Source organism: Plectropomus leopardus, chromosome 12, assembly GCF_008729295.1.
Source record: "Plectropomus leopardus isolate mb chromosome 12, YSFRI_Pleo_2.0, whole genome shotgun sequence".
Taxonomy (NCBI): Eukaryota; Metazoa; Chordata; class Actinopteri; order Perciformes; family Serranidae; genus Plectropomus; species Plectropomus leopardus.
The window spans coordinates 27527431-27554274 of record NC_056474.1 but is presented as its reverse complement, the minus strand read 5'-3'; the positions used below and the strand labels follow the sequence as shown (position 1 = coordinate 27554274).

Genomic DNA, 26844 nt, shown 5'->3' with positions numbered 1-26844 from the left:
TGAGCAGCTTGGCAAGAATTGTCCCATGAATGGCCAAATATCTGCAAAAGGTGAGGAAATTATGTAAAAACTAGTTGGAGGGGAATATTTGATGATGATTATGATTGAAAAACGGTGGAAATTGTCCAGAATACCATATAAGTCTCTCAGTAATATATTAAAAATGATGTTACAGAAAGAATCTATTTTTCTGCACTTTCTTGAGGTCATTTTCTTGTTTTTGTTAGTTTGTTTTATACTTTTATTTTTCTTATTTTCAGGTCATTTTCTTGTAACTTTTCACTTATTTCTGATATTTTTTGGGCCATGTCCAAGTTGCTCATCATCTTCTTCCCATGTTTTTGAAAGAAATCAAGCAAATTTGCTTAGGTATCAAAGAGTTAATCATGAACACAGGTGCAACCAGGAAGTGCAGTTCCATCAAAAAGAAGGCCTGTAGCTTGGGTTAACATACCTGTCAAACACAAACTAAAAATACAACTGTTGCTGTGCGGCATTTTGGGAAATATGCTCTTTTGCATTCTTGCCAGAAGTTAGATGAGAAGAATGACACCACCTTCATGGTTGTGTAATTATTCTTAAGATGGAGAGGGGAACTTACCTTAGACTAGCATAAAGACTGTCCACAGGGGGAATCAGCTAGCCTAAAAAAAAACCCCTCTGCCTACCAACATTTCTAAAGCACCCATGGGTTTCTCATGCATTCATTTACTTGTGGCAGCCCACCAAAATGAAAACATCTGCCATGATATGTAGCACTCCTAATTTTCCGTTCATCAGGAGCGCTATCGTAATATATTTTCAGTTATTCACTGCACCACACTATCGGAGCGCAGGGTGTACTCTGGGCGCAGGCGGAGTAGCAGAATGGCAGGTGCTACATTTTTGGTTTGGTGCGACTTAAATACATGAGATATCATGTGTTAACTAGTGAGCAGCATCACATTTAACAGACAGATATGAGAGAACTGATCTCCTCAGGTGTCAAAAGGAAAATGAAAGAGTGTATTTCTTGAGACTTCAAACTATTCTTTTAATAATACTAGACGACAGACGCGTGTTTTGATAAGCCAGATATGACACATGAAAAATCTTATTTACATAATCAAGGGGAATGTAAAAGATAGAGCATGATATTCTGGCAACACACATATCATATCATCTAGTATACTTTGGTACTATGACAAAATAACATTGTGAGTGCCATTAAATGTTCAGAGCTCAGGCTCATCAGAATATGCAGTAAGTCTTTCTTAAAGGACCAGTGTGTAGGATTTAGTGGCATTGCATTGCAGATTGCAATAAACTTATTATCATACACTGAAGAAAACATTTTTATTACATTTTATTCCATTTCTACCAATATAGCTGCATAAAATCCTACACACTGGAAGTGAGCTTATTTTACTCAGAAAAAGGCATTAACAAAGGTGCATTTATGAATTCTCTACACAACTTTGAGGATTTGAGACTTTGAGACAAAAGTATATTCCACCATATTTAAGATTAAGACCTGTTAATGCCTCGAGTTTGAATAATACAGTTAAAGAAATCTCCAGTTCCTCAGGTCCTGCAGGGCACCCTGTTCCTTTGTACCATTTTCTCAGTGGGAGCCTGTACTTTTAACAGAGACAAGAGGCTGACTGTAGAATGGACGCAAAGGGCAGAGCGATTCAATTTAAATGTCTTTAAATCATTGTATTCTTTGACAGTACAAAATAAGCTGTGGAGTTTAATATAAGGTGGGACAGAAGTGGGAAGAAATTGTGACTAAATTATATGGTGGGATAATGGGAATAGTTAAGTGATGACATCATTAGGGTCATCTTGCATTAAACCTCTTTTTTACAGTTTTCAAATTTCTATTAAGATTCTTCTTGTTTACACAAAGCGTACGTTGCAAACTGAAGGTGTGGGGTTTGAGTTTATCAACATAGCAAGCGTTTAAGAAAACTCTATAGTTACACTGAGTTGCATTATGGGAGATGTCAAATTGAGCTTGACCAACACTTGGAACAATATATCAGGATACCTCAGTGTCTGCAGGAGCAATTTTAAACAATTATTTAAAAAATGTCTCTTGTGAGTCCCCTAACTTTATGGAAGTGCAATACTGTTTTTTTTTATGCACTCCTTCTGTTACCTCTCTCTAAATTTTTGCTGGTCTGTGAATGCAAATGATCCGGTCAGAGCTGATCTGATCAGATCAATGGATGAGAGGAGCAGCTGCTGCGGTGGTGAGAGGTTAAATTTCACTTTCAATGTGCCTGACGTTCTGCTGCTCCATCTGTGCCAAGAGTGCGCTCTGTGCTCCGTGAGGGAGGTGCAATTAATTACTGAACAGTATATGTATATTCCAAATGCTCTCCTAATGAATGGTCCAGCACGAAAATTATAAAATCATTACATGGTGGCACATGATTTAATCATGGTGGGCTGCCACAAATACATCAATGTGTGGGAAACCCTAAGATTTTTCATTACAAATTTCTAACAAGAAAAGTAACAAATAATCTTCTCAAAACAATTTCCCATTGACATCTAAGCTTGATGATAGTTATTAGAATATAAACAGATATATAAATGCCAGCCATATAGTGAAGCAGAAACAGGAAGTGGTGATGTATACCTTAGCGAACATAGAGTTGAGTTGCTTCCCAGAGCCATAGTATCCTCCCTGTGACAGAAACTGTTTGACCTGCTCCCTGACTTGATCTTCGTCCAGATGCCAGCAGTTGTCATCGTCAATGCTGGCGCCTGCGGTCGGGTCTGGAGCACCTGGGAATACATGCATGCACACATTAGATAGCACCCAACATACCCTACTGACAGAAACATAGGCAGACAGAAGGCATAGAAACACATAAAAGATGGAACAAAACTACACCTAGAATCACAGTTTCAATCCAACATTAACATCCTTCTCTCCACATCAAAGCTGGTGGAGTTCAGTCTGTTTTCACTCTGTTCCTTCCTGCTTTCAATTCACACTTGAACAAAAAAAATAAACAGACGGTGACCATGGGAAATAGAGCTTACTTTTAGATGACCTCACTTGCAAAAAACCAATTTCCTTTGCTTGATCCTAACATGTCATTCAAAATGTCCTCAGATCTTTTGGATAGTTAGCACTCCTTAGGTCTATGCTGAGTTGTTACACTGATGCTGTTCTCATACCTATTTGTTTTACATTTAACTCACAGCGCACCTACGTGACACTTGAGAAAAGCTGCTCGCTTTATGCTAATTGTGCACTGAGGGAACATAAGGGCAACTTTATTTTTCTTCTGCTCAGCACTGAGTGTGTCTGAGCAATACTACGGGGAAATGTAGATCTGCTCAGACGGGGGAAGCCGCTTTGATCTAGCAGGAAGTGAGGCTGAGGAAAGCCCAGAGATGTGTTTCCAACTGGCTGTGAAGACCCAACAGCAAACAAGCAACATTCCTCCATCAAAGAAAGCCTCGCTCCTGGATCGACTGAACTTCAACCCCCATGATCCCCCTTGTCAAGCACAGACAGGAAACACAGCGCGGGGCTTCCTGGACAGGAGAGCTGGAGGATGTCAACATTTAGCGAAGAGAAACAGAAAAAGAGTTTTGTTTGGTGAAAGGATGTGTCTAGTTTGTCGTTTCCCCGACGCGAGTCTGTTGTGGTTCTCCTCTTTCTTTTTCATCTCAGTACATTCTCCGCTGCTTTCATCTTTCCTCTCCTTTCCGTCTCCCCGAGTGCTGTTTCTCCCGTCTCTTCCTTTCGGTGTCCCTTTCCTTTCCACACATCTCTTGCTACCTTCTCCTGCATCCATTTCATCATTCACCTCTTCCTTTCTGTTTCCTTCAACACCCTCCTGCCACTGGAAGGAGGCAGCCGCTGGAGAGAGGGAACTAAGAAATCAAACGAGCCATTTGAAGCCTGCCTCACTGCTCCGTTGGAGTAATCAGGGCTGTGACGTATGACAGCCTGTAGGCTAGCATGCAGCACGTTTTAAGTCTGGAGGCTTTTAAGTCTGGCCTGTTGCTGTGAAGATATCACTGCAGAGGGATGGACAGCACCTCAACAGAGCCAACTTTTCAACCACTAAAAACGGCACTATTGACTGCCATGTGTTTATGATATTCAGTTCTAGGTGGATTTCTGGATAAGTGAGACATGAGAGTGGTTTTAAAATCCCACATCGTGGCATTTTCACTCCAAATGTAAGCTCAACCTGTCCTCAAAGGTTGTCCTCTCACCGTGGACCTGGTTGATCTCTGAGTTGGAGGAGAGGATCTCATCGGCCAGTTTCTGAGCGGTGGGCAGCACCTCGGTGTGGTGGGCTGTGATCAGGTACTGGACCAATTTCTGCAGCTGATCTCTGTTCATCTGGAACAACGTCTCCGAGATGGGCAACCGCAGCTTCACCTGTATCAAACACACACACAAAAATGTTGCTGTATGTCAACTACATCAGCAGTATTTATATCACATCTATGATACTTTTCATAGATGTTGATATCAGGGTTTCCACACATTTTTTCCAATGAATGAATGAACTTTTCCTTAATAGGCCTGGAAAACAGTTTTTCGAACTTCATAATTTCTCCTGTAAATTTCTCTTTTTTTATTAGTTCTCCTTTTTTTTTTTTATTAGTTCTCCTGTAAATTTCATGATCGAGGAAACCTTTCTGTTGTGGTTATTACCTGTTCAGGCTTGCGAATCCGGTAAAGAGAGAGTGCCACCACGTGGGCACAGTAGAAAATGTCTCTGTTCCCGCAGCCACAGGTGACGGAGGTGATCTTGCACCTGTCGAAGCTGATGGCCACCTTATGAGTGACCTCTGGCTCTGAGGATGTGGCAGGTTCAGTTACTGTGCCACTGAGGTGAAACCCTGAAAAGACACAAGAAAGAAGGAGAGGAGTGAGCTTCATTATTACTTCTACTTTTTATTGTAAAAAAACAACAACAAAAAAAAACATAAAAACAAATTATCTATTAAATGCACATTTAACTATTTTGACTGGCATTTTAATGCCTGCCTGATGATAACTGCAACAGGAAACTGCCAAATCAATGGAAACATCAGAGGTTTCCATTAGTTTTAAAACTACATTTGCAAAAGCTGACATTAGAGACACAGCTACCATCAATTACACATGTACTGTATATCATTTTCCCCAAAGTTAAGAGGTTCAACATCATCATCACAATGTCTTCTTTTGTGTTAGCTTCCATCCAGATCTAGTGTATGAACTGCCAAGCAGGAAAGAAGCACCAGAAAAGGAGCATCTGTGGTAATTTGAGCCTCTACAAACATACAGAATGAACCTTCAATACAAAACACACACATCTTAATGAGATGTCTCCAGCAGGGCACTGTGCCATCTGATACTCCCTCTACCTCTCTCTCCTTATGTCTCTATGCATTTGTGTAGGTGTGTGCAGCGAAAAGGGGGTTGCTAGGGTGTGATGATTTCCTGCCCACACACACACACACACACACACACACACAAACGCATACAATCAGCCTCCAGGATAGTAAAGGTTGTAATGGCCCTCAGAGATGAACTCTGCTGTGCACAGTTAATCTTCAGGGCCCTCACACGCTAGGTCAACCACTAGCTGTTGGCAGCTGTTGTTGAGCATCCGTGGACAACCACTGCTTGTACTTTTAGTGGTTCATCAGGCATAGTTGGCTCTAGCTGGCACTTACAATCAATTGTTTAGCCGATTTGGTAAACTGGTTGGATGGATTTTGAACACTGAGTACTGGTTCGTTATTTCTTCTAACACATGAGCATGTCGGCCATCAGCAGTCCAACAGCTGTGGTCAGACAGGGTAGAACTGCTTACAAGGCAACATCAAGTTATGGGTCTAGACACAAATGTGATGAATGGGAGAGAAAACATATTTCTGTGGAGTACCTCAAGGCTCTATCCTTGGGTCCCACTTCTATGCTGATGACCCACAACTCCATGTATCTGTTTAAAAAGGAACCAGCAACAGTGTGATATCGCTAAATGTCTGACTGATATCAAATGTAAGATGTCTAATAACTTCCTTGAGAGAAAAAAATAAAACGAAAAGAATGAGCAATAATAATATTTGTGCTAAACTTATCAAAATTTAGCAACTTCTCTTGAATATGGGAGTTAGCTTTGATTCTTGATTTCTACTTGATTATCATATTTATAAAGTAGTGCAGTTCTGATTTTAAATTTTGTAAATGCTTACCTAAAAATAAATCAATTCTACTAAGTCCTAAGTCCTTTCACTACAATGCCATCCACTGCAGGGATCCTATATAGCCCAGACACTGAATTAAAAATGTGTCTGAATGAAAAAATTACTGAAAAGAAGGACAGGAAAGGAAAGGTGGCTGAGTAAAAGAATGGCAAGTGAGGAAACAGAGGATAAAGGGGACGAGATAGGAGTAGAAATGTGAGAGGGGAACAGAGAATAGAGGAGGGGAGAGTGTATCTGGTCTGCCCTGTCGTCTCACTGTGACAGGTCAATTATTTATGAGGTGAGGTAGGTGTGTGTGTGTGTGTGCATGTGTGTGTGCATTCTCACATTGGATTACTGTATCTCACCAAACCATAGCAACCCCACTGCTGCTTTCAAACTAGAAAGACAGGAGAGAGAGAGACATAAAGGGAGGACGAGCAAGCTAACTGGAAAGCAATGATATGGCTATTCTGGGCATGGTCTGAAAAAGAAGTACATGTCTAAAACTCAAACTAACAAACACTAATGCAAACACCCACACCCACACACGAACAATTAAATTCTGGGGTATGGGCCAGCGTGGCAGAGCCGCCTAATAAGCGAGTGTTAAGCCATCTCCCTGGCAAAATCCCACAACTGGCTTTTCCAAACCAAATGTTCCAAGCACACACACACACACACACACACACACACACACACACACACACACACACACACACACACACAAGGAAGCAGCAGACACATGCTGAGATCCTATCAATTGCAAGCTGCTTTCACTATGACAAAGAAAGATGAGCAACAGGAGGATAAGGAAGGAACCAGACAACCACAGGAAGGGTTGAAAAAAAGCACTGATGCATGGTGTTGTCACGCCAACTGCTTGATGACCAAAGTACATTCTGAACCAAGACTAAACTTGTTAGCTTGACATTTCCCACCAGTATAATCGCCGCCTGCTGTTCAGATCGACATCTCCCATACCTCCCAGGCTGCCAAAATACAACTATCAAAACATCAACCTGCAGTACAGACACAACAAATAGGACAGAGTTTGGACCATAAATAGCACTGTCTTGAAAAAATGGAAGGGCCTTTGATGGTGTTGGCTTGCTGCTACAGGTATACGTGAAAATATGACCCAAGAATTCCAGTTCAGGTAATAGTGAGTGTTAAGTGAGGATGCACCAATCCCACTTTTATTCCCACATATGGATTCAGATATGCTGGTTTAGGAAATCTGCTGATAGAGAGTGCCGGTTTAATACCTGCACACTTCACTGCAAGGAGGTCATTAGGATTATTTGATTATTTTGACATGGATTAACTGTAGTCAGACTAGAACCAGAAATTTGAGGACTTGAGACTTGCTTGACTAACACTGATAAAAGACTTAGTATTCATGACTTGAGACTTGATTGAATTCAGATAGATGACTCAATAGAACTTGAATTTTTCATTTTATTCTTAATTTTTCTACAATATTGAGAAGGTACATTTTCTTTTTGAAACAAGACTGGATGATTTCTTGTGTAATGTGAACAAACCTAGCAATCTACTGGGACACGGCTTACGAGCTGACACTAATGCATTAGACAGGTATCCTGAAAAGGGCTAGTCCCAAAATATTACAATCTGGAATCAAGGAATCATTGGTAATGATGGTATTAAAAAGGAAACAGGAGTTTGCAAAAAAACATAAAAAAATCAATGACTCTACGACTGCAACATCGAAAATAACCTGCCTCTACAAAACCCACAAAGAAAACGCATGTGAATGTGTCTTCTAAGCTTACTGGTTGACAGGTTATTAGAATTTCATATGACTTGACTTGTGACTTGCTTGACCTGAGCAAAGACTTGATTGGTCATACTTGACTTTGATCAGAAACTCCACTTGACTTGTTTGATTCTCATCACATTAACTTGGGACTTGCTTGAGGCTTGCACACATATGACTTAACTTTGGTGTAATATAACATGAATACAACAGACAGCTAACACACTGAATTTAGATGATGAAACTGTTTTTCCAACCTTGCCAGTACAAACCAATGTGCAATGTCTTGGTATCATGGACTGGATCATATTTCATTTTCTTACTGGTACGTGCAGTAACACATCCGTACCAAGTGGGGCTATTTTCGGTTCCCACATGGCCAAACCATTTGAACTACCCTCCAACAGACTTACAGACCCACGCACAAACTGGCCCAGCAACCATCAAGCCACATGGAAACCACCAAGTGAGTAACTGGCCGACATACTTACAAACTGGCCAACTGGCTTCATGCCAACCAACACATCACCTAGTAACATACTGAGCAACCCAAAGACCTGCAGACATACCTACGCATAAACATGCTGACCTAGCACTTCAAAGATAACTAACCGACCTATAGATTCCCAAAAGCACCTGACTGACCAACACAAACTGTCCACTGAGCCAAACAGGGCATCTGACTACGACAGGAAGGATGATAGAGACACAGAGAGAGAACAGGCTGCAAAGGGAGAGATAGAGAGGCTGATGCATCTGCCAGTGATAGACATTAAGAGTCCTCCGAAATTGTTGAAATCTCTGCCTCCCACTGAGTCCGCCTGTCAAACCGATCTTTGTGTCTTGCTGCGCATGGTAATATCAGAAATGTCAGGATAAAGGCTTTCCAATTCTTCCCTCTGTCTTTATAATGGATATACCTGTAGAGCCAATTTGCGCTAACCACAGCTTAGTGTACGGGAGTGCAAATTTGATCTTCCAGTGCTGAAATCATCACAGCGGTGAGCAAAGGATCAGGCAAAAATCAGGGGAGTGCATATCTTAAAAGCATCGGGGGAACATTTGAGAGCTATCTTCCCTCCAAGCTGTCTAAATAATGTCTTGTCAGTCATCAGTCATCGCTACACTTGTCTCCAGAAATGCAGTCTAGCATCTACAATGAGTGTAGAAGTTTTGATGGCAGATGCTACTAGGTGTAACAACTTTCCCACAGCTGGGAGTGCTGCTCTCTCTTTCTGTGTTGGCTTCGGACCTAACCCCCCCCCCTTTCCTCTCCGTCTGTGTCTGTTAGGTTAAAGCCTATTGTTGCTCAGACCACAAGGATGAATGTGATGGTGACACCACTGCTCTTTTCACTTTCAATCAAGTTTAAAATGGCTCAGACACAGTTCACAGTCTGTCTGTCTGGTACCCCTCCCCTCCATCTTTTACCAGGTTTCACACAAAAAACGTGCAACATAGCTGGGTTTAATTATCCGTAAGTTAGCAGTTATTGGCATTTATTCCTCGGTCAAGTATTTTCCCACACAAAAGGCCATTCCTTAAAGATTAGTTAACGCTCATGTGAGACTTGATATCTGGCTCATGAGACAGGGCATTGCAGGATGTTACATTTGACAACACAATTTAAATCTCTTGTGATGGCTTATTTGTTTTAATTCTGAAGAAATAGAAACATTTTTGGAATACATTTTTTGCTTTCTGGCCAAGAAGATCAATATCACTCTCATATCTCATATAACATAAAGTTACAGCAAGCTACTGTAAAAAAAAAAAAAAAAAAAAATTAAAGAGACTTAAGAAAGTCACTGCTTGTATCTGATTTCTAGTCCAGTACATAACACCCCATAAAACTACAATGCTTTGTCTTAACAATGCATTTCAGGCCTGTATGCAGTTAATGTCAAAATTAACATGACTGTGTACTGATTGATAATGAGAGTGCCAAAAAGATACCCACATTACACCAAAAACTATGCGTATCTTCTCAATAACAATAATCAATACAAATAGAAGGGGACCTTGCACAGAACCTTGGGGTACTCCAAAGCTGAGTATATTTTTTTCTCTCTTTCGTTGAACTCCATCTAATCCCAAAACTAGGTGATTCAAACCTGCACCTTCTCTTACTCTTCTGCTGCTCTCTCACATACAGAGCACTTCTGTGTGTGTAAAGGCTAAGGGAGACAGTGTGTCTTCAGCAGATGGGGATGCAATGACACTTGATAAATAGACGCTGCAACAGACAGTCTACTAGCACACACACACACACACACACATAAACACACACACACACAAAGTGATGAAACAACCTTTTCAGAGCCTGTCTGCTTTTTTTCTTAATGCCACAGCAATATAGCAACACAAAATAGTCAGTGATATTCACATGGATATCACTAAACTCTTTTTGTCACACACACTCAAACATGTACATACACACTCTTCATGTTGTTCTATATAAGGCTATTGGACCTGTTCTGCAAAAACAACGAATGTCTAACAATGGTGAATTAGGAGTGTGATGTGTGTAAACTGGGAGCGTTGCCAAGTACAATACTCTGGCCTATTCCTTGGGGAAAATCACATGGTCCTGTGTGTCGTGTCTTTTTGTCTGTTGTGATGCAGGTACGCATGTTTGCCCTGAAGAACCACACACACACACACACACACACACACACACACACAATATCAATGACATATTTCATGCCAAAGAGAGTGTGTATGCTTGTGTCCTTTAACGACTGCATTTTTATTGTGCATGCTGCGCATCATTTAGAGCATCATATAGAGCAGCGTGCTTTCAAACCCCAGCTATAATCCTTATTCGGATTCTGTTTAGTGAAAGAAGACACAATATGAAGCACAGCGGCTTCCCCAATTTAGATTTTACATGAGGATTTGTTTTTAATCTGGATTTATTTTCCTTTTCAATCAAAATATATGAGAATGCATGTGGTAGGACTTGGCAATGTATAATGTCTATCTATGAATGCATGTGTGTGCACATTAAATCCTGTGGCACAATTTTATCCACAAAACCACAAAAAGTGCAGGGAAACAATAGAAAAAAAGAAGAGATGATGAATGAAGAGACCACCATTGTACATCTCTCTATCGTAATTAGAGGACCCCCCCTTGCTCCAATATATATATGTATATATATATATATATATATATATATATATATATATATATATATATATGTATACAGACATACACACTCCTCCCTTCCTCCCTCTCTCCCTCCCTGTTGTACGCCATCTGTTACTCGATGGCAACTCGCCCACACAATGCAGACAGCCAATCAGAGGGCAGAGAGCTCCCAACACTCATAGGCCATTAACCCCTAATCAGCTGGGGAGATGGAGGCGGGCAGTGAGCCAAAGTGTAGACACACATTTTCTCTCATCACACACACACACACACACACACACACACACACACACACACACACCCCTAAACTATAGTCTCATTCAAACAAACCCACACCACAGGCTCAACAGACTGACAGACAAGCCCTGCCCACCCCTTAGACTGGATTTTAAAATTAAGGAAAAGATCTTTGATTCCATTCATCTACTTGTCCCACAGTGCTGCACCTACATTACACATACTTTGCCAAAAGCCACTCCTTCACAGTAGCGCCCACACAGGATAACAGCATTCCCTGTTCGGTAAAGCGACATGAATAGGTGGCAAATTAAAGGGAAAAAAACAACATTTTGGTTCATCACAAGGCCCAGTTTTGTTTTTTTTTGTCCAAAAAGATGTTCCCTCATTTTCTTAGAAGATAATGGTAAAACATAAGTTTGCTCCAAAAATGTCCAGGGTATTATATTATCTAGAGAACTGGTAAATGTGACGGCCAATGTGAACTCAGTGACCCCTCACTCCCTGGCAGGAATCAGTTACATTCATTCTGTTTCTCAACTCATTTATTCATGTTGTTCATTTTATCAGCCTCTATCTCTAGCAAAAAACACTCACCTCATTGACCCTGTTCCCCAAACACTATAGTAACCTACAATGGCTGGCTTCATATCATATTGTTCCTCTAAATCATAAAGTGGGGCTGCAGCAGGTTTTAGAACTGCATTTTTTTAAAGTCAAAAATAATCTGATTAACCAAACCAGTCAGTCAGATCCAGCCTGTGTTGACTAGAAGTGACAAAGAAATAGTGAAACCAAGTGATCACTCTCCGTTTCATTGTAGTTTTTATAATAAAAGCCAAGTAATGAGGTAATGATAGACTGATTTAGGTAATTGGGTAATAATGCTTTGACAATTTGCAAAAAACATAGTATATATGAGCATATGTCGGCCAGTAACTAATTGTAACTTGCCAAAGGCATGATTTTAAGATATTCATGTTTGACTTTGCTTATGTTTGACGTCATCATTAAATAATTTGCAATGAGAAGTTCATGCTTTTACTCTAAAAGGACAGGCTTTAATTCAGCTAATTTTATGCAAGATTTCATGCGTAAAACAAAATTGCAAGATGGCAGCGTTTCCATTATGCTACTTCTCTCGCAATGTTATGCAAATTCTCCTCTCATGATAACATTCCAAGAAGCATGGCAATGGATGTTCAAACCACCAGCAGCTTTATTTCTATTGCAGCCACTGCAGTAGCTGTCATTATTTCCAATCCAAGGCCACGTATGCATGTTATAATGGAAAGGCGAGCCCCTTATACGTGGGAGCATTCAAATATGAGGGATTTCTGGGAGGTGATAGTCCACAATTTCACAGAGGAATTGTGGATTCAAGACTTTCGGATGTTCCGCTCAACTTTTGAAGAGTTATGTCACGCAACAACACCTTTCACAGCACCTTCTGCATCATGAGGGAGCTAGTTCCTACCAACGAGCACACACAGCCATAGCATCATGTGACCTATAAAAGACAAAAAAGTGTTTTTATTGTAGTTTTGCAAAATATATGGCTTCTTTTTCAAATCACCTGAAACACCACCTCATGCAAGCATAAAAACTTTTCTGCGATAAATTGAGGTATTTCCATTAGGCGTAATTTATATTCGTAATTTCAATTTGCGCAGTTTGGGAGTTAATGGAAACCTGCCTGCTGTCTCCTCCTCATCCTGGTTAGCTAAGCTGACTCTGTCTCTGAACCCTTCACTCTGTATGCTCACGCTGTCTACGTCAATGGCACATTTCTGTTTACTTTTTATCAAGAAACTGCATCTTCAGCAGAAATGCATCCCCCCACCCAGACGCTCACACACACATACACCCACCTTTTCCTTCTCGAATCTCACTTCCCCTTTCCAAAAGTAGCCTATACCGCAGGATTCATCCTCCTCCAGCAGCCAACACATCCCTCGCAGCCTGCGGCCCTTCCCATCTCCCATCTGTTCTGACAGCTCCAAGGTTTACAGCACCCCCCCGCTCGCTCCCATTCACACACACAGACACCCACATGGCCCCGTATTCAATCAGCCATCTATCTCTGCACAACAGACGTGCAAATGCACACACACGCATTGAGTCCACTGAATCTTCTCCTCCCCTCTGCCTATCCATCCATCTATCCATCCATCATCCATCCATCCTTCCATCCCTCCCTCCATGCAGTGTTTGCTGATGCGATAACAGCTGATTGATTCATTTGTGATTTCCCAGCAGCCCTGTCCCAAACACACACAGGCACACAAAAAAAAAGTCCTTGCTAACCGCCGGGACTCATTTGTCATGATTACATTGAATTGATTCCCTGATTTGCTCCATTCTGTTACAACGGGGGGGAAGGAAGGAGAGAATGGGAAGACAAGGGGGGGATAGAAGAAAAAAAGATGGGAGAGACAGGTTTAATCAAGTCCCTTTCAGCTGATGTGTCACTGAGAAAACAACGAGAACAGGAAAAAAAACTGCAGATCTGACAGAGCTGACACGGGTGGAATCAGCAAAAGGCTGACGTGTTGGTCCCGAGTTCCCAACCTGATTGAGCAACGGGCAAAAAAAAAAGAAAAAGAAAAAATGGGGGAAGTGGAAAGAAGAAATTGAGAGGGAGGGAAGGTAACACTTGACATAAACGAGATTACTCTGAAAGGAAGATCATGTTCAGCAAAATCAAAGAGATAAAGAGATGGACAAAAATCAATCAAAATCATCAAGATGAAAAAGAACACGAGCGCTCGTAAGTCTGTTTTTTTTAACGCTAACACACTCACACACAGGTATACTGCTTGAGATGAAAGCTGTGGCCTCTAAACAGCATGCAGCGAGGGGTGGATGGATGGATGGATGGATGGAGTGAGGGAGGGAGGGGCAGCATCCTTTTGCTTGATGGTGTCTGAAATTGAAAGCAAGCTATACAACCTGAAAGCGAAAGTGGTCCAATTCAAGACTCGCATACACTCAGCTGTTAATGGAGAGTCACTTGGTCGATTCATGCCATTGTGAGCGTGTGCGACACTAGAACGAAGGTTGCTCGGCGAGGAGAGAAAAGCCATAAATGCTGCTTTCAGCTTTTGTGGGAGAATACAGGACCAAATAAAACTGAGAGCAGAAATGCTCGCACATAAACATGAGAAACACATTATGAGGAATACAAAACTGAAGCCGGGCTGAGGTGAAGCGGAGTTACAGGGCCTTGGCATGCGAGTGTGTGTCGAACACAGAAGCTGTTCTTTTTCCACTGTGTGTAAACCTTTTTTCACTCAAGGCTAAATTAGAGATAAGAAGGCCATGTTTTGGGTTTTTTTTGTCCTGGCCTGTTGTTTGCAGTGTAGAGGCATTATTGGGGCCGCGGCCTTGTCTGGCCACATTTACAAAGAGACGAGCAGAAGCAATTTATTAAACTGCAAACACTTGGAGACAGGCTTGTGTCAATCCCCTGCAGGTGATAAAGCCAACATTCATTGTCTGCTAGAAAACTTGGACGAGTCTGACTTTTTCTATATTGTGGTTAAGAGGCGGCATTGTCTTGTATACATAACCCCTGGTGCAAGCAAAGTAATGGTGAAATAAAATATGTATTTTTGAGTTGGTTTACGAAAATTCCCATTCTTTGAGCTATTGGAGGCATTTGATGACAGGCCATTAGAAATATTTGGGGAATACATTTTAATTTTCCATATACTGAAGGGGAGCATACTGTATATACTTATATCATCGCACAGGACTAGCTTTACTTAGCAAGGGTCCTATCTGTTTACTTGTCAGATGACTGCACAAATAAGCAACTTACACAAAGACAAACTGTAACAAGTTAATCTCTATAACCACAAGTTGCAAATTAAAGCAGAATCTGTTGGCAACAGGACAAGATTTTGGTATCAGAGGCATTATAGTTTTAATTTCTAGTCGAAGTAATATTTATCCTATCATCTTTGAGCATGTTTAGCAGATAGGTTCCCAATATCAAATTCATTTATTCATTCATTCAAGTTATTTAATAACCAGCTCCCAGTCTTTCATGTGCAAATGTGGGAAAATAAAAACAAAAATAAAAAATAATAACACATTTTGTAATACATACTAAATTTTACTATTTTATTATTAATTTATTTTATTTTAGCAATTTAATTTATTTTTATTTTTATTTTTAATAATTTACAACTTGTATAATAAATTTCATATCACAGATGTGTTGTCTGACCTGTTTTACCATTAATACAACTGTAACAGGCCAGAAATTACTTCACATCATTGTAAATAGACAAAACCAAGTTGGCATTACCACAGAATTTTTTTCCATATGTATATGTGGTACTAAAAGTAGGACAAGTGCAGAGGAAAATGTGAAAATGACCCCTAAATGTCAGCGTGTCACTACTTTTCCTCCTAGCCGAAAAAGATGCAGCAATAATATGATATGGACACACACACCAGCATGTGAACGTATGAAAGGAGACATAAAAGGTTAATGCACTGGATTTACCCTCCAATTACTAGTACACCAGCTCAGCAGCTCACCAAAGCCATGCACACACATTTACACATGCAACACCATTTTTTCTTCATTCAGCGTAACCACCCATACACACGAAAAAACACACACAAATACATGATCTCTGCTACATGTCCCCTTTCTTCCCTGCAGCAGCACATTCATGTGGAACATGTGTTCTATTCTGGTTATCTCCGTGTGTCAATTTGTGCGTGTGCTAGTGTCCGTCTGTGTAAGCGATGCATGCAGCGTTAATGTGGTTATGCACACACACAAATGCACATTTTACACACATGGATTTCCTGCTTGTGTTTATGTATGCCTAGCCTGTTGTCTCTGTCTCTCCCTCTGCTGCTCTTTTGTCTCTTCCTCCTCTGTCTCTCTCGCACTTTGCCCTTTTTCCTTAAACCAGCCGTGGCCTTAGCCATGGTTTTTGTTTAATATGGCGGCATGCAAAGCAAAGGAACAACCATCTGCCACATGCATGCAGCCGCCGTCTTAGGGAACAACAAGGGGCTGGCATCACAATGCCTCTTTAGTTTTGTGTGTGTGTGTGTGTGTGTGTGTGCGCGTGTGTGTGTGCGTGCAGGCATGTGTGTGTTTGCTCTTCAAGCGCAGTCTGCAGGGCAAGATAAGTATGCATTTAAGAGGCTTATATTTCATTTCAGGAACTGAAGGAGACAAAATGGCTCCATTCTGAGTTGGCGGACACAACACAAGGAACGGTGAGGTAGTGAGAGAAGCATAAAGGCGAGAAAAAAAGCTTGGCGTTTGTGTACACAAACACACACACACACACAGAAAGGAAGAGGCACAAAGCCGAGCATTTTTGTAGTTTGTGCACAAACACAATTGAGCACAAAGCTGAACATTTGAAATACAAATCCAGCTTTATTAATCAGCGGTTTGTTTACTGTACGGCTAAAAAGGCAAATATCTGATGAAAGCAGCCAAATCAATGTCTGAAGACGGAACAAAAGTAACTTCACAGACATTTTGGGAGAAGTGAATATTGACCTGGGCTTGTCAAGCAGATGCCACACTCTGGTGGAGCCTCTGAAGCTGCGTGAGCACACAAAAAATTAGCAAAAAAATACACACAGTATGAATAATTAGGCAACTTTCTGATGTTTTGCAGTGATTGAATGTGGCCCAAGTACAGTATGTCAACGAAATTTCACGGTGTACTCTTTTTTTTGACACACAAAGCTGAAAAAATGCTTGCAACTCACTTAGAGACAATAATCTCAGTTAATTTTAGATCGCCAGTTGGATTCTCAGTGCACTCAGGGATGTGATAAGTGTTCATATCAGATAAAAGAAGCAGAAATTTTAGACATGGACTCAGTTCAATCCCTGCTGGCACTCGTGCAAATCTGAAAATAAATCCCGACTGCAGTTTTCATGTGATGTTTTGGTTTCGCTTCCACAAGATATTTGCTTCTTTCTGGGAAATGTTTCGTCTGATGCAAAGGTCGTGACATTTGTGGTTTTGTTGGACCGTCTGCATGTCTGAGTTTAGAATCCTTTCCACCCCCTGATTAGCCTCCACCCCTGCAGAGCTGATCGCTGCTCGCCTTGCACAATCATGCATGAAACTTGAATAATGAAATATAATGAAAACAGCTTGCAAGCCAATATACAAGCTGACGATCCACACATGCCCCTTCTCGCTCTCTCTCTCTTTCACACACATACACGCACAATAGCTCTGCAAGGGTGAAACTCTCATTTATCCATTAGCTGAAAAGCAATCACAGATTTGCACATACACACTTGCAGAGAGGTGGAGAGGTGGAGGAGCGGGGGGGGGGGGTGGGAGGGGGGGGGGGGGGGGGGGGGGGGGGGGGACTTCTGGTTGACTTCATCAAGCTCTCATCAAGCCAAGCCACCATATGGGGATGGGGCCCAAAACAGAGGGGATTGGATTGTGTGTGTGTGTGTGTGTGTGTGTGTGTGTGGTGTGTGTGTGTATGTATGTATTACAGAGACCCCCCCCCACCCCAAATGCAACACCAACACAAAGGGAAGCATGCATCACCAAATCAGCTTTGTCTTGCATGCATTATGACGCTACTGCTGCCCCATTAAGAGGACCTCCCCCTCCCAACACACACACACCCTGAAGGTGTGCTGGGCTCAAAGTGAAGCAATGAAGAGGGCCAGACACTCTGATTACTACCTCCTCCTCTCCCCTGCACATTTCTCCTCACTGTGTGTCTTTATCCCTGTCTCTCTAATTTCTAGCTTTGTCTTCCCTTCTTCCCTCTCGCAATGTTAACCGGCGAGCCAGCAAGGCACCCTGACAATCTGAAGAATACCCACCGCCAGCAAACACACACACACACACACACACACACACACACACACACACACACACACACACACACACACACACACACACACACACACACACACACACACACACACACACACACACACCATGTAACCGAGGCCAGCTTGCTGACGTAGGCAGACAGTCGTACGTGGGGCATACATTGAATTTTAATCTGGGCGTGACCTGCTTTTTCTTGGCTTCTACTTCAAGCTTGCCTCCCCTACTGGCTGCCCCCATAGAGTCAGCCTTTCACAGGCAAGCACACCCCCTCCTCGCCAAGCGCCTCCCACCCCGACACCCCCTCTCAGACCCAGGCTGTAGCCTCGAGGCTGGGGCCTCGCCTGCCATTGTTAGCCCACAATGGGTGAGAGGCGGCTGGCAGGCAGGCAGCAGCCGGGAGGCCTTGTGGTGGAAGCCAGGGGAGAGGGAGGAGAGAGCTGCTACTGGAGGGGGGAGGATGGATAAAGGGGGTCTGGCAGCCCTGCGTAGGCAAACACACGATAAACCTGTTAGGTGAACATGAGATGAAAAGACAAGAGTAGAGATTTATATAGTATATATACTGAACTCACCATATCAAGAAAAATGCAATAACTGAGTAGGAGAGGGAAAGCAGAACAATCACAAACTGGCTGCAAAGGATGGCTCCATACACAAAGCCACTATAGCACAATACTGAACGCAGGCTGTCTACTCCATTGAATCATCGTCTAAAAGCTGGGATCAAGCTTAACAAAGTGAGCTTTCTTCTCCAAATGGAGGTCCATTTATTTATGTCAAATGAGAACATCTGTCACTGCAGTCACACTGCACACATTTACTGTAGGGTCGTGTTCAAACCAGAATTTCAGGATTGAACAGGAAAAAAAAGTTGAAGATGGGTCAATTTTTGCTACAAGCCCACATTTATGATAGATTACTTTGTTACATGAACGTCGTGTTCTACTTCTTACCTGAAAATTGTCATGATGGGGGATATAACAGTTGTTTCTGTGAAAGCCAAGTTGTAATATCTTTCTCAGTGTTGTAGTTCTTGCTATGCTTCTATACCATCCGAAATAATTATTACAAATGTAATCTTATTCATGATTTAATGCAAAAAATGTATTTCTACTGTCAAACTTATTATTATTACCACTGGTTCTAGCATTATGGTGTACTACAGTTCTGTGTTTGCTTTGTCCAAGTGGTCCCAAGCCGTACACCAGCAGAATCCGTTGCCTGATTGCTGTGAGTAAAATCTATGTCAAACACTGTATTTCTCCATTTCATTACTTTTGAATGTACTAAAAAAGGGGAAACTAGAATGAAATTTGTGTGCTCCATGGGCTATAACACTGTTGTTTGTAATAGTTTTGGGTAATGTTAAAATGCTATGAAAAATGTCATAAAAAGTCACAGTATTGTATGTCATAAATCTAATTGCCCAAAGTCATTTTTTGTGACCCTATATAAATTGTTTTTATTCACTAGTAGGGCCAACAAAGACTTGTGTTTAATCTTTTGCTCACATCCTCCATTGCCACCCAAATAACTGTTATTTCCCAGTTAACTAAAATATTCACTTGTGCCTCAGCTAATAAACTTTTTTATTATCCAGCCCCATTTTCTCCCATTCTTTTTTGTTTAGTCAATTTTGCTGTTATTTCCCTTTCTCTACATCCCCCTGAAGGTGTAGGTTGAAAATGATCCCCACAGTGTTAAACAGATGATTACAGTCCTGCTTTAAAAACATAGTTTGGCTGTGCAGCGTCAGGTTGTGAAGACCTTCCCACAGGTCGAACTGAAGAGGTTAAAATCAGTGGTTGTTGAATGAGGCATGATTATGTAACTGTGTAACCTGTTTCTCACTTATACTCCAGTCTGAGAGTCTGACTCTGGTGAATAGTTAAGTAGAAATATGTTGTTTCCAGGACAGCCACATTGTTTTTTCCAGTTTGAAAATGGGGCAAAATGAACAATGACGGTCAAGTACACAACCGCATCTACAAAAACTTCCACTGAGGTTTCAAACGTTCTGTTAAACTAAAACCCATTGACCTCCAGTATGAGAATACACCAGCAAGAGTTTGTTTAACTCGGTCAACAACATGTTTGAAGAACTGAAATACAACTCTTACAGGCAACACTGCAATTCTGATTTAAACACATGAGAGCGTCTTGTTGTGAAACCACAGGCCACATTTGAATGGAAAATAATCAAGTGCATGCACACATCCACACACAATCAATCATCCAATAATGTCAATTGTTACACACACACACACACGCGCACACACACACAATAGTGGCGATCCAATAATGTCAGCTGTCATGTACATAACCACACACAGGCATGCGTGTGCGTGCAAACACACACAGTGACGAGTCGTGGGAGCAATCATCTGATAATGTCAACTGTCACACAAGGACACACATAATGTGTGCACACACAAACACACACACAATCAGAACAAAGGAGGGAAGGCTGGTAAACAATGCTCCACAATGCTCTCTGGCAGAGACTTGAGTTTACAAAAGAAAAGGTTTCCAATTGCTAGACATTCATTCAGTCTCTCTCTCAAACACACACACACATTGCTGGGGTGAGAGAGAGGGAGAGAGACCTTTACGACATGCGCTAGGGGACACACAATGCCAGGCAAACCATTCTCTCACTTACTCCATTCAGTCATTCTATTGCTCTTTTCCCCCCCTTCTCCCTCTCTCTGCTCATCTTTAATGCACTTCAAAATAAACCACTTTTTTCTGAATGTTTTCCTTTCTGTCCTCTGCTTTCTTCATTAAAAGGATCTCAGTCATTTATCACCCAGTTGCTAATATAGGACAGATAGGAAGGGATCAGGCTGCACTCGTTGCCCTGGCTCGGTACGTCACAACACACACAGACGCACACACACGCACACACACGCACACACACACACACACACACACACACACACACACACACAAACACAAACTAGCACACACATCACATCCCATCACAAATAGCCTGGATTCACACAGTGCAGGGACGGCTTGAGATTGAACCAACAGTGATGCAAGCCTCCCAATCCCCTCTGTATGGACAATGAAGGGCTAGTAACAACAACCCTGGGGCTACAGCTGTATGGATGTATGTATTTACTGTATATATATATATATATATGTGTGTGTGTGTGTGAGAATGTATACTTGTTTTTTCATTCATATACAAAGCTAGCAAATGATTATACAACTCATGGTTCCCAAAAGAATGTTTTTACAGAGGATAATCAAACTTGCACAAATCAATATTTGTATGTATAATGAAACTAAACTATACTGACGTGAAAGAACTAGCGAAACTAGAACTAGAACTAGCAAATTATATCCAAACAAGTTGCTCTTTGCTTCAGAACTGCTGTTGATGTGGAAATGCACAATAAAGACATGAGACAACTCAGATCTTTAACCTGCTCATTTGACCTCAAACCAGTCACCTTTTTAAGAGTGTTAAGTTGTCAAGAGAATGAAGAGCCAGTATTTGTAAGTCGTACCCTGCTTGGTATTTACCCCCTGGCACTGAAAACCACTATTGTGAAACCTCATTTTAAAGAAAAACAACCTAGACCTGCATTCTTTTACGCTTCATTGATTTCTTTCAGTAAAATCACTGAAACATTAGTCTTTAAAAACATCTAAACCTGGCTTAATTATACCTGTGCGTTTGCAGAAACTGAGTGTACTGTACACCACAGCAACAAGACAGCTATAGTTAAAGTGGTGTAAAAATTGTATTAGATTGAACATGAATGATAAGAAAACTTTTAGTATTTAAAAAAGGTACTAACATTGACATAGTCGCTGAGGGACACCTCCTAAAAGACTTCAAAAGACAAACATAAAGACTTTGTGCCTCTCTGCCTCTCAAATTGTCTCCCTTGGTGACCATTCCTTTGATAAAATGCAATGTGGAGTCCCTCACGGCTCCATTCTGGGTCCTTCATTGTTAAAGGGGTGACTGTTTGTTGGATGGTCTAACAGCATCTGGAACCCCATCCCCTAACACTTTTTCAACACTGGAGCTGGGGATAGGCTGTGTCTGCCATTTTTAGAACTTTAGAAACCCATATTTTGTCACTCGCACCAACTTCCCATGGTGGTCCATGTGTGTAAAGGTAAGAAAGAAAGTATGCACAATTTGATCTTCTCTCTCAAGCTTCCTTTTTCGTTCTTTATACAAGTACTTCAACTTTTGTCCATACAAACAAGTGCAACTCAATAAATGCCTTGGAGGAAATATTGTTTGAAAGTGTGCACCATTATCCCCGTTTGAGCGATTATCTTGTCTTGCGCCTGGATCTCCATGTTCCTAATACATGCCTGATTACATAAAAAGGGCAATGATAACACAGTTTGATATGATTGGACATGATTGTTATCCAACTTCCATGCACCTCATTTAATTCACTACTGTTGGTGAGTGGAGTCTGATGAGGGTGTATTTAGATCCCCTGGAGGCTTCCACTGAAGCTGTTGGATGACCTCAACCCAGACCTTCTTTTCTTGGCTGGCATTAACATGTTTCTATTGACTGGGATGCAGAAAATCCAGGTGTGAAAGTTAATTCGGCACAGTTAAGTTGACCTCTGATTAGCCATAGCACAAATTTAATGGAAAGCTGAGACCAGAAAAAAGGGATGACTAAGGAAACATTAGAACAGGGACTCATATGTTCAAGATTTGCCATTTTGGCAAGAAAAGAGCAAACCAATCCCACTGTGATAGTAGAGACTCATTTAATGCCAGATGGTACATTCACATTGAGCCAGTGTTGGATATGTGGCAATGTTAATGGCACTATTAGTGGTTTTTAACTGAAGAGTGATTTTAATCTCTACTTGCCACTTACAGAGTAACGCAGGGATAATGTTGATTTGCGGACCAGCCTGGAGGTTAGCATCACCCTAGTTCACTAAACAGAAAGCTAATGGGATTTGCTTCCAATGCATTTTGGATCATTGCAGAAAATAAGGTCAGTAGTAAACAAAATTTTATTACACTTTTTTTTCAGCAAAATAAGTCACAAATTAAAACCACTTTTATAATTTTTGACGCGTAAATGCATTCAACAGAAGTAAAAAGGTTACGTTAGGATATAAATGAACTGGACTATAGTCATGACTTCAATGTTGCCACCACAAAGCCATGTTTGGTGTGATGACGTTTTGTAGTCTCATTTAGCCTTATTAGCAACTGCCTTTTTTACGACATTTAAAGATTCAAAACTTATGAGTGGGGTATGCACTGGCGTACTTGTTGCTATTGATCAAAATATTAAAATCTCTTAAGCTTGTCTTAACCACAGGCCTTGTTTCAGGCATCTAACCAAGAAACCCATTCAAGAAACAAACCAAATTTGAGACAAAGGAACCAAAAGTGTTAACATGCTAACTACTTTCCATGTTTTACAACTCATTCCTGCAGCAGTCTATTCCAGAGTAGGTAAAGCTGTTCAACATGATCGAGAATTCTACCATTAGATGTAAATAAACTAGTTTAACATCTTGTTTTTGAAAACCGTAGTGGCAGTTTGCTGTTGTGGTTGACCAACATCTCACTATTCCAACTGCTTTTGCTTAATCAAACCACAATATGAATGCAGCATGACTCCTCCACGTCCCATTTTGGCTGTTTCACTCTTGCACACACTCCCTCTGTGTGACTTTCTTTCTCTTCTCTCTTTCTCCATCTTTGTCTCTTTTCTATGGTGGGACTCCTGTGCAGCCATCTATCTCTGTTTGTCTGTCTCCCTCACACACACACACACACATGCACACACATGCACACACGCACTCAGACGCACTACCCTACAAACAATGAGAGCCTGATTAATAAGTGTGTCTCTCCCTTGTTTCCGGAAAGTGTCAGAACAGGGAAGGCCATTTCAAAGGCACTTCAGCCCAAATTATGTAGATTTAAAAACAGCTTTGGACACATGAGGCAGCAGGAGGTGGGAGGGTGAAGGGGGGCTGAAGGGTTGGACTTTGTTCATGAATATTCATGAGCAGACACTTAAAACACATCCTCTCATGGGTCACCACAGGCAGAGAACCAGCCAATCAACTTCTTTTGAGACATTCTTTTTCTGCCGCTGTACTTCAAGTCAGTCAAGTCGGTCCGTTTCATCTACAGTAATGTTGAAACAGCGATGTCAAAGCATTTAAAACACAGTTGAATGAAAAGGATTTCAAAATATGACTTACATAACAGATCTGCCTATTAAATGCAAAAGTAAACAAAGAACCAGTTTCTTTTCATAAACTATGCCTGTAATGTGCTACAAAAATTGGGACGCATCTTATCAGCAAGTTACTTCTTCAATACTATCAGTTTAAATGCTAGTTCCACCAGCAAGTGCCAAATTTTTTACGCAAAACTCAAAAGTTCCAATAGAATCACCACCGTTTTCTCTATAGAGAATAAAAATCTTAACTTCTTAGGCATTGATTTTAATATTGGTGAACTTTAACATGCAAATTTGCACTGTTAAACAATAGCAAGCCATCTTGACAGGTTTGACCTTTAAGGTAGAGCCAGAGGAATGGAGGAAGCTATCATTGCTTATTAGCTCTGCATCACCATCCACTATTATATAACCTGCTCTGCTGTAACAGATGAATTAATTTGTAGGTGGTTATGAGACAAGAATCAATGGTAAAAATACATCTTGTGAATAAACTGCATGAAATTGTCCTGTTTGCGGCCTAGCCAATCGTCTCTCTCTCAGCTAGCCTAGCAAGCTAGGTAGCTTGGAGAGCTTCCTATCCTTTTTTTTTATCAATGTATTGGGAAAAAATCTAATATATATACACCCGCATGCACTGTAGAGACCTTTTATAAATAACACTGGAAAGCAAACAGTTCAGTACAGACAAAACAGAAATATGCTTAGAGAGCTATTGTGACTGACAAATGCTAGCATGTGTCTAGCATGTATCTGGCTGTCCATGGACGTATGAAGAGGACTGGATGCAGTGTTTGAGGCAGAGCCCCATTTATTCCAATGAAAGGTGCATAGTGGTGCATAAGGCCAAAAAAGTTCAACTTGAAGGTGTAAAATTACTTCTGTCAGCCTAAGCAGCTAACTTCCACCTGCCGTGCGGCTAACGTCAAGTTTAGCTTTCTGCTAACCTGAATGAGGATAAAATAATTAAATTAGGCAACTCTTTTTGACTGATCAAATCCAAGTCATTTTGCAGATGTGGCATCCAGGCATCTCTTTCACAAAGTGTTTTTGGGCACTATGGCATCACATGAGCAACACCGAAGTAGCAATTCTACTATTTGGCTTCAGTTAAAACTGGTTTTAAAACCGGGCACACTTTGTTGGGGCCTGGTTAACTCACCAATACTAGCAGTTTAACACCTAACCCTGTGAGTAGTCCGTGCACCACAAAGCTTCTAAGAACACCATACTTTGCAAAGATGGACCTTCACTATGACATATGCTGGTGTAAACCGGCCTTCAGGGTTCAGTGTGCTTCAGACACACACAGAAATGGTCACACCATTTCCATAAGGCAGAAAAAAAAAGTATGCTGTCAACACCCAAATCTTTTGGTTTAATTTGTAATCACAAAAGGTTCCAGATTTAGTTGTGTGAAGGATCAAAACAAGACAATTCAAGAGAAAAGTTCAAATCCTGGATACTTTACGCCACATTTAATAGCCTCAACTTATTTAGAGAAGAAACAGTTTGCTATAGATCTGCTTAATAATCAGTCCGTTAATATTTCCAGCTCCTTTCTGTATTGTTACACAGCACAAGGTGGAGAGTCACATATGCAATGCCAGGCAACAGTAGTCATTAACGGGATCTGACCACAAATCCAAGCAGCGCCCCTTCACCTCTTTGGTGTAACAACAAACAAAAACCACAGTTACAGTGTGTCCAAAGTCAAACACCAGTGAATATTAAGTAGGTAATTAGATGCAGCAGCATTTAATTTCTAATTTTCTCTATTGCTCTCTATTGGCCCACTCGTGTTTCTAGTTTTCTCCACACATCAAGGTCACTGCCATAGGAGACACACACATACACACACACACACACACACACAAGAGAGGACGAGGGAGGGAGAGCGAGTGAAAGGCTCTTCACAACAATGTGTGTCGTGGGCTGAATACAGAGCATAGCACAAAACAAAAGCATGAGCGACAGCCAGCTGGCTTGGCACCACTTGGCACGGGACAAGCCCGCTTGTCCTTGGCATGACAATGAAACGCACACATACACACGCAGACGTAACGACACACACAGATATCCACACACTCTGTTTTCTCCCTCTCTTCTCAGGGTGTAATGAAAAGCAGAGCAACAGAGAGGCTCGGCACTTAAAACAGTTCTGTTCATCAGATCCCGGTGAAAAGAGGCAGTGCCGGGCTACACCACAGAAACACAACGGGATCCTCTTTTCATCTTGGAACAAGAGTGGGGAAAGAAACATAGAGGAACTTGAACGAGACTCAGCTGGCAGCTTTAGAGGGATCTGGACGAATATTTGGGACGGGCTTTTACCTCATGTGTAGTGCCGGGTAGTTAAGTGTTCATGGGTTTAGAAAAGTGATTTGAACTTGTGAGTCAAG

The 26844-nt window shown here is 41.3% G+C and overlaps 1 protein-coding gene across 1 annotated transcript in view; it reads right to left on the bottom strand.

Moving 5' to 3' along the window:
- The window catches only part of zswim5 (zinc finger, SWIM-type containing 5), a 76226-nt gene that overhangs the window by 20049 nt on the left and 29333 nt on the right, over positions 1–26844 (bottom strand). The window contains exons 2-4 of the mRNA XM_042497273.1: positions 4679–4866; positions 4231–4399; positions 2630–2778 (exon numbers count right to left, since the gene is read on the bottom strand). Coding sequence (XP_042353207.1) covers positions 2630–2778; positions 4231–4399; positions 4679–4866 — 506 coding nt within the window. The remainder of the gene's footprint in view (positions 1–2629; positions 2779–4230; positions 4400–4678; positions 4867–26844) is intronic.